Raw genomic sequence first — 14,640 nt, 5'->3', positions numbered from 1 at the left:
TTGGATGTAGAGTGAATAATAATAATAATAAATTGCATAAAATTTAAATTCCATTTTCCTTAATTATTTTTCACGAACCATACAGAGCTATAATTCTTAAATGAATGAATGTAGTTTCTTAACTTCTATTCGTATTGTGAATTTGATCCCTAAATTGTTGATTAGATCCATTAGAAAAAGAGACCAAATTAATAAATAAAAATTCAAGATTGACATTTATTCACTTAAAAATAGAGGGGCCATATTTCAAATTAATAAATAATTAAAGGACAAAAAATGTGATCCCTTTCCTTTTATCTAAATATCAAGAGAATTAACGAGGCATATAATACACACAAACGTGTGAACTATAAATAAAAAAAATACATTTTTAATATATTAAAAGTACATTATTTGTATACATAAAATACATTATTTGAAAGTATATAAGTTTTTATATACTATCAAATAATGTATATTTAATATATAAAAATGTACTTTAGTATATTAAAAATGTATATTGCATTCATGGTCCACACAACTATCGATCCCAAGATGACAAATCTGTCGTCCCCTGTCGTTTACTTTTCAGACAAGAAAATTGCCTAATCAATAGGCAAACATTGCTAGTATGAAGTATCATTAGCAATAAAAACAAACAAGATAGTAATAGAACATTATGAACTAAAATGATTTCATTTGTGTTCACTTTTTCATAGTCATTATCACAACAACAGTTTCAACCACCACCTTATGCTCTCATTTTGCAAATAATACAAAATGTTCATTAATCCAACTACAAAAACACCACCAAAGAGAAAGACAGGAGAGATTCTAAGTGAGATATACCAAGTACTCGATGGCTCAAACGAGCTGAATAGAACCCCTCCAAACATTAAGCCGCCTGACCAGGTGTCCCCTCACTAGATATCACGGAAAAACAAAAAAACAAAATTGCAAAATGTAATCAGTAAAGGCAGAGTATATAAACATTGCTGCATTTATATATTGCATCTTTTTATTCCTATGAGCCAATGATACCTTAATAAGATGAGGTCTTATACGTCCACATATTAATTCAGAGAACAGAATAAGCAATATAGACAATATATTCAACATGACAATCAAAGACCCATAACCTATTCCGAACAAGTAACAAAAATCGACAGGCAAACTACATATTATGTCACAAGTCCAAATGAAAAATTAAAAGCATAACCCTTCAAGTTATATTGCAAGAATCGTTTAACTTTCTGGACAACTTCAACATACAGTATATAACTGTAGATGGTCAGAGAACCAATTTGGGTCATCAAGATGTCAGGCTGATTCGTTAACCCAGTGTAGGACCTAATATGTATTTAAAACCTGACCTAACAGAAAATAATATTATTAGTGTGACTAGGGACCCCTTCAAACAAATAATGACAATAATACTTATCAAACCAAAAAAGAAAAAAAAAAAGTGGCTATAGAACTAATATAAAAGGTAAGCTTGTTGTTCAAGAGAAATTTAAACAACTCAGAACTTGTATTTCATTTCAAGAGAAACCATCTCATTCAACACATATAAACCAACAAATTCTCTTCCCTTACAGTTACCAACAATCTTTACTATCAAAAGATCTTTGAAATAGATACTAGTTAGGAAATAAAGTACTCTCCTTAAAACCACATTCACTTACAAGTTACATGTTTGGTTTGCAAAATAAGCAAGAAATGGAGTGGTATTCTATAGAACAGGTTTATCCCAACATTTGGTTTGTTTTTTGTTCCACGAATAGAATTCAGTGGAATGAGTTATTCCTTATATAATATTGTGAAATTGTTGCTCTGTGTTAGTTTAAAACATCCAGCAAAATGCATTTTCTACAGTAAATATTATATAGTGCGAATCAGATTTAGTATGTTTACTCTAAGAAATAAAAGGTGGTTAATGGTTACATAATAGGTATTTAGGACAAATTTAAGATTACAATTCTAGGAATACCCCTATATTAATTTGCTTGAAACGCTTGTCATGGGCATAAAGCTATTTGAAAATTATGTAAAATAATTACACTTCACACAATGCAGTCGTTATGAGGCAAAAGGAAATGAAGATATTTTTGAGGGCTAGAGAGTCATGCAAAGGAATAATGACACAGTTTTGAACCTCTTTTTCTCTGTAATCATCACTGGGTTCACCTACTTGGTTCTTGTTTTTGTGCGTAATTCTCTTAAAGTCTTAATATATTTACACAGTATATAAAGGCATTAAAGAAAAAAAAAAAAAAGGTTATTCAAAAGTACAAATAATTTAGTACTATTGACTCTGTTACAGATGTAATAGTGCATACATATTTTCTCAACCTATTAAAACATTGAAGCACAAAAAAGTCAATACCCCCACTGGGGTTTGAACCTGTGACATCCCATTTGGGATGTCCATAGTTATGCCGTTTGACCACAAGGTCTTTGGCCATTTCAAAGAGATTGGGAAAAGCATCAAAAAAAAAAAAAAAAAAAAAAAAAAAAAAAGAGGATCTGTCATACCAAATCCACCAAGCTACACTAATTGCACAGAATTGTTCAGACTACAATTGAAAAATTTTAGTGGAACAAACATGTGAATCTCACAACCCAGATCAAACTGAAAACAAATAATTACATCAATTACGAAAACAAATACATCTTCATAAATTTATCATGGATTTGTACCCAGGTGCATAAACTGATTTCAACAAGAAGCAAGATGCAGGACAAAAAAAATGTTTAGTCTTGAAGGTTCCCTCAATGGCATAGGTTTTTAGCTAGATACAAATCAGGCAGCTTAATGTAGACTCTGAGAATCATTAAACAAGGTGCATGCTGTAGGAAAATGAAATACCCTAAACATTCATATACTATGGACGTGCATAGCTCATTCTTATATTGACAATAATTTTATTCTCAAGTACAAGAAGGGGCACGGATTGGTTAAAGATCAAGTGAATCCTAGCTATAAAACTATACAGAGTATATGTAAATGATAAAGCATTAACTCAAAAAATAAGAACAGGATTTAGGCCAGTATGAATAGCTCCTCTAGAAGGATACTATTAAGTATCCAAGAGGAAATGGTTACACCTTTGCCTTAATCTACAATGCACGAATTGGGCCTTAATCACTCAACCTCTATCCCTCATTTATTATCTCATCCCAATGTCTTAAATTTTCTATTCAATAAGTTTATGCCAAAATAAGTGAAACCCAGAATGAATACTGAGAAAGCATACCAAATAGTAATTTAAAAAGCAAATCACCTGCTCAACGATTGAGCCCAAGGAGCAAATTGTTGCCTTTAGGCAAGTACTGAATATTAGGACTCTTGGCCAAGGTGGATGCGATCTCCTTGGAGGCCTCGATCCTCCTGAGCTCTATTAACCCCATGCCAGCTGCCGCAGTAGCATCTGAAATCAACTTGGCAGACTCGCTCTCTCCCTCTGCCCGAACGATAGCAGCCCTACGCTCCTGCTCAGCCTTCATCACAACGAACTTGGAGCGCTCAGCTTCCTGTTGTGCCACCTGTTTCTGCTCCACGGCCTTTGAGAACTCGGGACCATACGACAAGTGGGTTATCGCAACATCATCCAGTTCAATGTTGAAGTCCTTGGCGCGGCGAATCAAGCTCTCCCGAACCAGAGCAGAGACCTGGGGACGCTCAGTGAGTAGCTGGTCCGCGTTGAACTGCGCAACCACTGCTTTCAAAACCTCGTTGCCGATGGACGGGAGGACCTTCTCGTCGTACTCGAGACCTAGGGTTTTGAAAATGTCGGAGAGGCGAGAGACCTGAGGGCGAGAGAGCACCCGGAGAGTGAGGTTCACCATCTGCAAATCCTTTGTCCCGGAGACAGAGGAGAAAGTGTGGGGCCTGGTGCGAATGTCAAAGATGAAAGGCTTCTGAAGCCATGGCACCAGAAAGTGGGTCCCCTCGCCGACGGTCTCGTCGATCACTCCGCGGAACCGATCGAAAAGCACGGCGCGTTGGCCGCCGTCAACAGTGTACATCGAGGAGTTGAGCACCGTCGCGCCGACTCCGAGGCCGAAGGCGGCGCGAGCGATGTTTGTGAGAAATGAAACAGCTTGTTGGCTACCCATGGTCGTTGAGAACGGTAAGGAAAATGGGAGATTTAGTTAGGGTTTTAGGACAACAATTGAGGGAGACGGCGAATCAGGGGTTTATTATATAAATATATAAAAATATATGTAGAAAGGGAACTAAATTTCTCTCCAAGAAATAATTATTCCCAATAAATAAATAAATAAATAATAGTTAATTGCAGTCTGCCCCTAAAATTTGTCTAATTTAGACACATGGCCCCAACTTGAGTCGTCAATGGTGGGTCGAGAGTAGGGATGGCAATTTCAATCCGACCCGTGGATATCCACCCGAATCCACCCCGCATGGATCGGGTTTTTTTGGATGATGGTGGGTGGTGGGTTGGGGTGGGTCTTAAAAAAGCAAACCCGCGGTGGGTCGGGTTGGATTTGGGTTCTATGTACATGACCCGCCTAGAACCCCACCCGATCCACCATGTGTGTGTGTGTATATTATATATATATATATATATATATATATATATATATATATATATATATATATATATATATATATATATATAAAATAGTAAAATAAATACTAGTATGTAGTTATTTATAATAGTTTATATAACTTCGTGTATCTTTTTACTATTTTTTATATCAAAACTACTAAGTTTATTTTTAAAAATTAACAATTTTGTTATTATATTTAAATATTTCCATTATTTATGTTTTAGTATCACTAATGGATTTTATTTTTTTATTATGTGTAAATAATTTAAATATTATTTTTTGAAAAACATAATAAGATAATAAGTGGTGGGTACCCGTAGTGGGCACCCGCACCCAGTGGGGGTGGGGGTGGGTTCTGAAAAAGTCCACCCGATGCGGGTTGGAGGTGGGGGTGGGTGGAGAAAATATAAGATGGGTCGGGTGATGGATGTAGCCCTCCCCAACCCACACCCGACCCATTGACATCCCTAGTCGAGAGGGGCTACATCCATCAATGGACTCACTATATATTTTCTCTACTTACCTCGATCTTTATTGGGTTGACTTTTCCAAAATTTACTCCACTCCATGGGGTTCCCAGTATAGGTGCACACCACTTATTATATTATTATTAGTATTTTCTATGCACAATACGTAAAAATTGATGCTCAATATTAGTATTCTATATTAAATCTTAGATTTATTTAGATTTTAGATATTTATATTAGAGTTAATTCCATTTTTTGTTCTAGATTTATAGGTAGCAATCCATTTTTAGTCCATTTTCTCATAACATTTGTCTTTAGTCATAGTATTATTGTGGCATGACTACTTTTGGTCCTCCATCAACAAAACCGTTTATATTCCATAAAATACAAGGGCATTTACATCTTCAATTATGATTTTTTTCAAAAAGTAATAAAAAAAATTATAACGGATTAACCTGCTTTGTATAAAAAAAAATCAAAATGTCTTTGTGTTTAACTATATTTCAAGGATTTTGTTGACGGATAATAAAAAAATTATCATGTCACAATAATACTCATATCAAATAAAAATTTTCTGAAAAGACTAAAAATGTACCACCACCTATAAATGTAGGACAAAAAATACAATTAACTCTTTATATTATTGTTATTGTTAAATAGTAATAATAATAACAATAATAATAATGTAAACTATTTTTTATTAAATTGATATTGATATTTTAGGAAATTCGAAGTAACTTATATAGTACTCATATTCAATTACTCATTGATATCTATACAAACAAGGGTTGCATAAATTTCGCCACCACCACCATACTACCAACACCACCAATACCCTACCATCTATCACTATCACCACCACCAAGGCACCAACACCACCGTTGTGTGCTGCTGCCACTGCCACCATACCACGGCCACACTTCCACCAACCACTATCACCACCACCATTATTGCCGCCACTACCACCATCACCACACCACTACCACTATTACTTCCATCACTACCACCATCACTTATTATTATTATGAGAAAATTTCAATTTTGGTCCACTGACTATTGGGGTTGTGTTAATTGCAACACTTGACTTTCAAAAATATTAATTAAGTACCTTGACTATGCAATTTTTATCAATTTTGGTCACACCGGCCAAATGTGACCGAAAATTTTAAAATTAACAATTAGTCTTAAATGGGAGGGGCAAAATCGTCATTTCATGTGACTTTCTTCTTCTTCCATTCCTTGCACCGGCAACGCAATTCCGATGACTTCTTTGAGGTGTTCGGATAATAGGGCGGAGAGGCCGAAGTTGGAGATCTCGAGGTTGCCGTCTCCGTCGAGGAGTAGGTTTTGGGGTTTGATGTCGCGGTGGGCGACGTCGTTCTGGTGGCAGAAACTGAGGGCGGAGGTCGTCTTCGTTGCTTCGAATCCCGTCGTCGTCTTCAGCAAGAGTTACTGTCCGTTCTGCGTGGATGTGAAAAAGTTGTTGACTCAGCTCGGTGCCTCCTTCAAGGCCATTGAGTTGGATACTGAAAGTGATGGAAGTGAGATACAATCTGCACTGGCTGAGTGGACTGGACAACGGACTGTGCCGAATGTCTTTATTGGTGGCAAGCACATTGGTGGCTGTGATAAAACAATAGTCGTGAACCAGGAAGGAAAGCTCGTTCCATTGCTAACTGAAGCTGGAGCACTCTCTAAAGCTTCTTAGGTGTGCAATTAAGCTGTTTGGTGAAGAATATGATATATTATTAAATAAAGGGCTGGATACTACCTTGTTAATGCCAGTTATTGATGTCCTATTTTGGTCTTACGGAATTGGGTTAGGAAGAAGTCATCGGAATTGCGTTGCCAGTGCAAGGAATGGAAGAAGAAGAAGAAAGTCACATGAAATGACGATTTTGCCCCTCCCAATTAAGACTAATTGTTAATTTTAAATTTTCCAGTCACATTTGGCCGGTGTGACCAAAATTGATAAAAATTGCATAGTCAAGGTGCTTAATTAATATTTTTGAAAGTCAAGTGTTGCAATTAACACAACCCCAATAGTCAGTGGACCAAAATTGAAACTTTCTCTTCTTCTTCTTCTTCTTCTTCTTATTATTATTATTATTATTATTATTATTATTATTATTATTATTATTATTATTATTATTATTATTATTATTATTATTATTATTATTATTATTGTTATGTTCATTTTTAGAAAAATGAACCAAATAAAAAATATATAATTTCTTAACTTTCGGACAGATAGTTTTTTTTTTTGCTTTCAGCGAAACATTAGAAATTAAAATTAATTTTCAAAAAGTGAATCATTTTCTGAAAATCATTTCTATTTTTTTTTTTCAGATTTCAATTCCTAAATTTAGGGGATTTGCAAGATGATGTGGTATTCTTTGTGATTTTTTTTTAAAAAAATATTTCATTTTTTTAGGGAAATTATTATGTGAACTCCTAAATGCTACTTCTAACTTTTTAAGTTGTAATCGCACTTTCAAATTCTTGATGCATTTTTTTGGGATCACATGATAAAAATAACTTATCATTGTCTGTCAGATTAAAGTAAAAAGGAGATAGTAGAATTTAAAAAGAGTAAATACCCAAAATGGTCACTCGACTATAGATAAATTCACAAATTGGTCCTCAACTTTCAATTTCACCCAATTAAGTCCTTAACTTTGTAATTTTAACAAAATTTGATCCTCTGTCTATTTGACCGTTTGTTGACTGTGATTTTTTAGGATATATATGTAATTTCATGGTCCATCGTCGATTTTTAAGGTTCCGGTTGTATTTCCAGACCGCACTGTTACATTTGAATCCACTGTCGAAAGCAATCTACCAAACCCGGTCACCTTCTTCATCCTCCCTTTGGATTCAATGTAGTTGAATTCGTACCAGAGCGAAGAAGACGACGTGTTTCCGAACCGGTGCAACGTCATCCTGGAGGCCTCCACGTGCTCCGACGAGAGCTGAAGGTTCTTCTGGAGATCGTCGATCACGGTCAACAAACGGTCAATTAGATGGAGGACCAAATCGTGTCAAAATTGCAAAGTTAAGGACTTAATTGGGTGAAATTGAAAGTTGAGGACCAATTTGTGAATTTAGCTATAGTCGAGGGACCATTTTGGGTATTTACTCATTTAAAAATACATATATTAAAACTCTTTCGTACATTAATTGTAAGTTTGCAAATTATAAATGCTATCAATTAGCAGCCTTTTTTTTTTGTACTTTTCTCTTAAAAAAATTATTGATTATTTATGATTTAGGGAAAAGTGCACTTTTCATCCTTAAGTTATAGGATAATTGTAAAATTCGTTCCTAAGTGTATGTCAAATTCACTTTTCGTCCCTAAGTTATCATTGACGTTGCACTTTTCGTCCCTCTACTAATAAAATATTAGGGATGAAATTTACAATTTTAGTATAACTCAATGACGAAAAGTACAATTTTCCCTATAATTTATATTGATTAGTTTTATTATTATTATTATTATTATTATTATTATTTTAATTTTAATGTGATGTGATATGAAACTAAGACCCACTTCTTGATTGAGATCGAGTTGGTTAAATTAGAGATTGTGAAGCAAAGATAATGGAGGTGATGTAATCATTTAGGCTGTATTTGAAAACTCGAAAAATGATTTCTGAAAATTATTTTTCAAATTTTTCATGTTTGAAAGGGGTCGGAAAATTCAGTCAATGGAAAATATTTTTCGTTGACTGGAGAAAACCAAGTCAATTTGGCGAAAAATGTTTGGCGAAAGTCATTTTTCGCCAAATGACCAACAATATTTCCGGCGAAAACCATACTACTGGTTTCGCCGGAAACCTTAAAAAAAAAGGAACAAGAGGAAGGGAAATCAGAGAGAAGTTTTCTCTGGTTTCTTCCGTCTTTTTTTTATTTATTTAATTTTTAACTTTTTAATAATTAATATTATTTGATTTCAAAAAATAATTATTATTATATTTTTTTATTTTAAACAAAATAATTAATTATATAAAATGTTTAATTATACAATTAACATCATTTTTCGAAAAATGAACTAAACACACAAAGACAGTTTTCTACCATGCTCCCAAACACCAGAAAGGAAAATATTTTTCAAAGAATGTCTCATTTCCCAGAACATATTTTCTAGAAGTTATTTTTCTGCTTTACCAATGAACCTTTAGTTAGAATTGTGATGTAAAATTGGTATTTAAAGAAATGAGACATCTTATCACATGAATAAATTACAAAACTAAGCATTGGTAAGGCTCACACTACTATAATTTTGGTCGAATATGTCATTATATTTTACAACAAACATTAATTAAACAGAAGAAAATATATGCAGAATCGACCTGGATAATTTAAGCTTTGGTATGTGTGGAAATTCCAAAAAAAAAAAAAAAAAAAAAAACTCATATGAAATGGGAGAACATCATCTGATTCCTCCAATCCTTTCCAAAACTGGGTTCATCACATCACTTGCCAAGAGACTGATCGATCCATATATGTCTCTCTCAATGACAAAATTTTTTCTTCTTTTTTTTCTTCTTCTTCACGGCCGGTTTCTCTATCACGTCCGTTCTTCTGCCCCTGCTGCTTCCCTCCTCCTATGTTATTATTATTTTCTCTCAAACTCACCTGTAGTCCCAAACTCAGTACTGCTGTCGTCTGACAGCACCATTTTCCGGAACTTCATAATGTCTGCATTGTATGCACATGTATCGTACATCCCAGATCTGTCTGAACTCGTCGTCATGCCGCTATTGCTGGATACCACGCTCGTGCCACCCTGCAACCCCGTCTTTCCACCCTCGTTCAAATCCTCTAGTGATGAATTTCCCTCCAGCGCTCGTACAATCTGCACCGTACCACCATTTCATCCATTATATATATACCTAGTAACGGAGATCGAAAATAGGCTGAAAATGTGAAAACAAGGAATGTTGTGTCTTAGTATAATCAAATGAATTAATGGCTATTAGTGCAGACTCACAACAATAGAGTCATCCAGAGGTTAACATAGCAATCCCTGTGTATCCGTGTATCCGGAAATACCCGTGCAGACTTACAACAATAGTGTGGCCCCCAAGGTTAGCATAGTAATCTCCATCTCCGTGCATCCCGGAACAGAGATTGGAACTTACCCAACATACTCACAGTAATAAAGGGACAATAAAGTTATCAGACAATCTCTGTCTAATCTATGAATTTATGTAGTTCTCCTTTAAATAGTAATAGATCATGACCACTCACTTGTTATGCCGTAGAACCGTGTCCACCTTGTTCATAATTACTGAACTCTATGTTCATAATTATAAAATTCTATGTTCATAATTTTTGAATTCTATATTCACAATTACAAAACTCTATGTTCATAATTTTTGAACTTCATATTCACAATTATTGAACTCTATATTCACAATTACTAAACTCTATGTTCATAATTATAAAACTATATGTTCATAATTTTTGAACTCTATCACAATTATGACAGTTTTGAAATTGTGTCACGTGATTTCACAACATAATTTGTCCCGATTTGTGGTAAATATTAAATCAAGACTAAATCACCATGACAACCTTATGGGGAGGGAAATCATATATTCATATGATAGTGAAGTCATACATACCTGGCTCATCTTGGGGCGCCTTCTAGCAGAATGGCGAACACTAGCAGCAGCACATGACACCATACGAGCCATCTCATTGGAGTTATAGTTGCCTTCAAGCCGTTTGTCTACTAATTCATCATAGTTCCCATTCTGAATAGCCGTGGCAAGAAGTGGTCTAGCCTGCATGCACATACACAGTAGTAGTATAAACACACACATTATACTAAGCTGTCTTCCATTTCACCACCTGGGAAATGAAAGATTCAGAAAACAAACCCATTCTACTAAGCTGTCTTCCATTTCACCAGTAAGATCCACAGGTTGGTTCCCGGTTATAAATTCTAAAAGCATCACTCCAAATGAGAAAACATCTGATCTATCTGTTAGCTTTCCGCTTGATGCATATTCTGGAGCCAAGTACCTGCAGATCAGATCAAAACCCCATACACTCTCCTTAAATCCATAATATATACTCAATCACTAAATACTGTCAAATTCTAGCTAGGTAGCAGTAGCATACCCGAAGGTTCCCATGACGCGAGTAGAGACATGAGTGTTGTTGTCATTAGAGAGTTTAGCCAATCCAAAATCTGCAACCTAGAATATTTCTAAGAGTGCAGTAAGTCACATGTGATTATTGAAGCAGTCAATTGCTATATATATATATATCATGAATATATTGCTGATTAGTTCTCTAATGTTACCATGGCTTCAAAGTTCTCATCAAGTAAAATGTTTGCAGCCTTGATGTCACGGTGGATAATCCGAGGATGGCCTACATTTACAAAACTTAATGAGGAGGGAGAGAGAGTCAGATTAAGAGAGAGAGAGAGAGAGAGGTAGTTATCATACAATCTTCATGGAGGTAAGCTAATCCCTTAGCAGATCCCAGAGCAATTTTGAGCCTGGTTGCCCAGTCCATGACAGGTCGACCCTTTCCTTCAATAACACACATTTGGAATATATAGAAATCAAATTTCAAAGACAAATAGGTACATACATAAACCAAGTATTGATAACAAGAAATCTGTAAAAATGATCAAGAGCAAATCAGAACTACAATTGCTACACCTATGCATTGAAATAGAGGGAACAATTTAGATAGGAAAATAAATATGGCAATACTAGTCCCCCGGCTAGATCAGTTGGTTCAACCGATGATCATACTAAAACCTTGATTCAACAACAGTTCGAGACTTTGTGGTTCAAATCCCATCAGGTGAGAACTTAAAAGACTAATGGGGTAACTCGCGATTTACCTCCTCCAGTCTAGAGTTAATCTGGGTAAGCTGGAAACCTAATGTATCAAAAAAAAGAAGAAGAAGATGGCAGTAGTGAAATTTACCATGGAGGTGGAATTCCAAGGTCTGATTGGGAACATATTCATACACCAACATCCTCTGCCGCTCACTGATGCAATATCCAACAAGCGACACAAGATGCCGATGGTGAACTCTGCTAATGATCTCAACTTCGGCCTGGAATTCTCTTTCCCCTTGTCCACTACCCGATTTCAAGCTCTTGATTGCCACTACCTTTCCCGAGGGCAGCACACCTTTGTGCACATACCCGAACCCACCTTGCCCCAACAAAAATTCCCGAGAGAATCCCTTGGTGGCTGCAGCAAGCATGTCATAGCTGAATTGGCTCTGGTTGAACCCGCCCATACTCATTTGTGGCGACACGCTGCTGTTTGATGGAGGCGGTGCACCCCATGCATTGCTTGGAGGCATCATTCCACCTGGTTGCTGAGAGAGCTTAACTACATGATCCATGTTTTGTCCTCCTCCTTGCCATTGTGCAGAAGGGGGGGCGTTGTAATACATGTTTTCACCTGTCAGTCAATTTAACAAACACGTCGTATGCATTATTCTTCAAACATTTCTTTTGAATGATATTGTTTTGTCTGATCACAAATTTAAATTTAAATTTAGATATAGTTTGATACCTTTATATGGATTTTGACGATCCATATAATGCACCTGTTTCTTCTTCCTTCTTCTTCTTCTCTTACAGCATATGCAAAGAATTATAATGGCAATAATCAATACTCCCGACGCGACAAGTCCGGCTATGACTCCCGTATCTAAAGATGATGAATCTTTGGAATCGGACTTGTCAGACGAGGATCGCTTGGAGCGTGATCTGGAAGATGGAACTTTGTCATTAGAGTTTGATGAATCTGTCGACGGAGGAGAAAATATCGGCACGGAAGAAGAACCGCTAGAAGAGCTATCCGGTTCCGGCGAAGAACCATCAGATGGCGTAGACGAATCTCCAGATGAATTGGGGGAAGAATAATCGGAGGTGTCTCCAGATGGAGCGGAAGGGGGAGAAGACTCTACGGGAGGCGGTGAGACCGGCGGAGACTCATCCTGCGATGGGGATTCACCTGAACCGCCAGGAGCATCCATGGTAGTTTCCGATCGCAGATGAATTTCCGGCCAAAAATAAATTTGATCAGCTCAATCAAGACGGCCGGAAACTGAAATATCTCCCGTAACAGCTCGTCTCCACAACTCTCAATGCCCTTTAATTTCCCCAAAACAAACACGCCATTGGAAACCACCATTAGACTAATTACATGCAGCGCAGCTATATATATTTCAATTCAATCCTTTACAGTATATACATACTTCTCCCAAATAAGTAAGAAGCATGCAAAATCATTAACAGCAAATTAAATTATCAACAACTAACTTTATATATATAAACAACTTCACATGCATGCATATATACAGGATAATTAACAGTACACTTAAAGCTTAAACTATATCATGTTTAAACAGCTAGCATTGGTATGTAGAGAGAGAGAGAGAGAGAGAGAGAGACCTGAATGAAGAAAAAATTAAAGTGGGAAGAGATGTTGTTCTGAAAGAGGGTGGAGAGAGAGAGAATAGGTGTATGTGTTTTTCTCATCTTAGAAAAGCCTGTCCTACAAACAAGGGATCGGAGTCTCTTCTTCTCTTGTCTACCCAATAATCTTTGGCTTTCAAAAACTCCATCCTAATTTCTTGGGTCTCAATCTGTTATTCCTTTTACCACATCCTCTCTTCTTCACATATATCTTTCTGCCCCCTCACTTTACAAATATGCACGCATGCATATATATGCTGCATTACATTTACATGTGACATTATTATTATTATTATTATATATATATATATATATAAAAGTTCAGATGCATTTAAGTGTTTTCCGTGCGGGTGATTAATGTGTGTAAGTTTTGTATTTAATGTGCGTGAGTTTTGTGCTTAATGTATAATGTTTAATGTGCGTGAGTTTTTTACTTAATGTGCGTGAGTCTTGTGCATGATGTGCGTGGGTTTTGCGCTTAATGTGCGTGAGTGTGTACTTAATGTGAGTTGTTAAAACTTTAAAGTACATGAGTTTTATGCTTAATGTGCGTGAGTTGTGTGCTTAATGTGCGTGAGTCGTGTGCTTAAGGTGCGTGAGTTTTGTACTTAATGTACGTGAGTGTATACTTAATGTGAGTTGTTTTTAAAACTTAAGGTGCGTGTATTTTTGTGCTTAACAAGCGTCAAGTTTGTGCTTAAAATACGTGAGACTTGTACTTAACATGCGTGAAATTGTGTTTTGGAGGTGTTTTGTTTGTGTGCTTAATGTGCGTGCGTTGTGTACTTTAAGTGCGTCAGATTAATGCTTAACGTGCGACCACCCGCACAACCGCATGGGAAGCCTCAGATCCCTTCCCTATAGCCTCAAATGCACCTGATTCCTTCCCGTGCGGTTGTGCGGGTGGACGCACGTTAAACATTAATCTGACACACTTAAAGTACACAACACACGCACATTAAGCACACAAACCTCATGCACGTTAAGCACAAGCCTCACACATGTTAAGTACAAGTCTCACGCATGTTAAGCACAAGCCTCACGCATGTTAATCACAAAAACACACGCACCTTAAATTTTAAAAAACAACTCACATTAAGTACACACTCACGCACATTAAGTACAAAACTCACGCACCTTAAGCACACGAC

At 36.2% G+C, this 14,640-nt stretch overlaps 3 protein-coding genes across 4 annotated transcripts; 1 reads left to right on the top strand and 2 right to left on the bottom strand.

Annotated features, from left to right (window-relative positions):
* Window positions 1-643: 643 nt before the first annotated feature.
* On the bottom strand, window positions 644-4,189 carry LOC109151372 (prohibitin-3, mitochondrial). Of its 2 annotated transcripts, none has more exons than XM_019299362.1 (2): window positions 3,264-4,189; window positions 644-902 (listed from the first exon to the last, which is right to left on the bottom strand). In XM_019299362.1, exon 1 carries the CDS (start codon window positions 4,096-4,098, stop codon window positions 3,268-3,270), a length of 831 nt encoding a protein of 276 aa, XP_019154907.1. In that variant the 5' UTR covers window positions 4,099-4,189; the 3' UTR covers window positions 644-902; window positions 3,264-3,267. The 2 variants fall into 2 exon arrangements, with proteins under 2 accessions (XP_019154907.1, XP_019154908.1); XM_019299363.1 differs by lacking the exon at window positions 644-902 and adding an exon at window positions 1,096-1,118.
* Window positions 4,190-6,282: 2,093 nt separating this feature from the next.
* LOC109151126 (glutaredoxin-like) lies at window positions 6,283-6,729 on the top strand. Its single transcript, XM_019299046.1, has one exon. The coding sequence runs from the start codon at window positions 6,283-6,285 to the stop codon at window positions 6,727-6,729; it is 447 nt and encodes a 148-aa protein (XP_019154591.1).
* Window positions 6,730-9,278: 2,549 nt separating this feature from the next.
* On the bottom strand, window positions 9,279-13,550 carry LOC109151362 (proline-rich receptor-like protein kinase PERK5). The gene is made up of 9 exons (XM_019299347.1): window positions 13,466-13,550; window positions 12,582-13,163; window positions 11,979-12,467; window positions 11,486-11,572; window positions 11,338-11,408; window positions 11,154-11,230; window positions 10,910-11,054; window positions 10,652-10,813; window positions 9,279-9,879 (listed from the first exon to the last, which is right to left on the bottom strand). Exons 2-9 carry the CDS (start codon window positions 13,045-13,047, stop codon window positions 9,640-9,642), a joined length of 1,737 nt encoding a protein of 578 aa, XP_019154892.1. The 5' UTR covers window positions 13,048-13,163; window positions 13,466-13,550; the 3' UTR covers window positions 9,279-9,639.
* Window positions 13,551-14,640: the final 1,090 nt, after the last annotated feature.

Source organism: Ipomoea nil, unplaced genomic scaffold, assembly GCF_001879475.1.
Source record: "Ipomoea nil cultivar Tokyo-kokei standard unplaced genomic scaffold, Asagao_1.1 scaffold2283, whole genome shotgun sequence".
Classification (NCBI taxonomy): Eukaryota; Viridiplantae; Streptophyta; class Magnoliopsida; order Solanales; family Convolvulaceae; genus Ipomoea; species Ipomoea nil.
The sequence above is the reverse complement of the archived record's forward strand: the minus strand, read 5'-3'. Positions and strand labels throughout refer to the sequence as shown.

What these genes read in the sequence shown, in the direction of transcription:
- LOC109151372 (XM_019299362.1), bottom strand. Translation starts at nt 4,098, where the DNA reads ATGGGTAGCCAACAAGCTGTTTCATTTCTCACAAACATCGCTCGCGCC.
- LOC109151126 (XM_019299046.1), top strand. Translation starts at nt 6,283, where the DNA reads ATGACTTCTTTGAGGTGTTCGGATAATAGGGCGGAGAGGCCGAAGTTG.
- LOC109151362 (XM_019299347.1), bottom strand. Translation starts at nt 13,047, where the DNA reads ATGGATGCTCCTGGCGGTTCAGGTGAATCCCCATCGCAGGATGAGTCT. An exon ending in TCGTCAAAATCCATATAAAG is followed by an intron (nt 12,468 to 12,581) that starts GTATCAAACTAT and finishes ATTGACTGACAG; the next exon opens with GTGAAAACATGTATTACAAC. An exon ending in AGCTTACCTCCATGAAGATT is followed by an intron (nt 11,409 to 11,485) that starts GTATGATAACTA and finishes TTGTAAATGTAG; the next exon opens with GCCATCCTCGGATTATCCAC.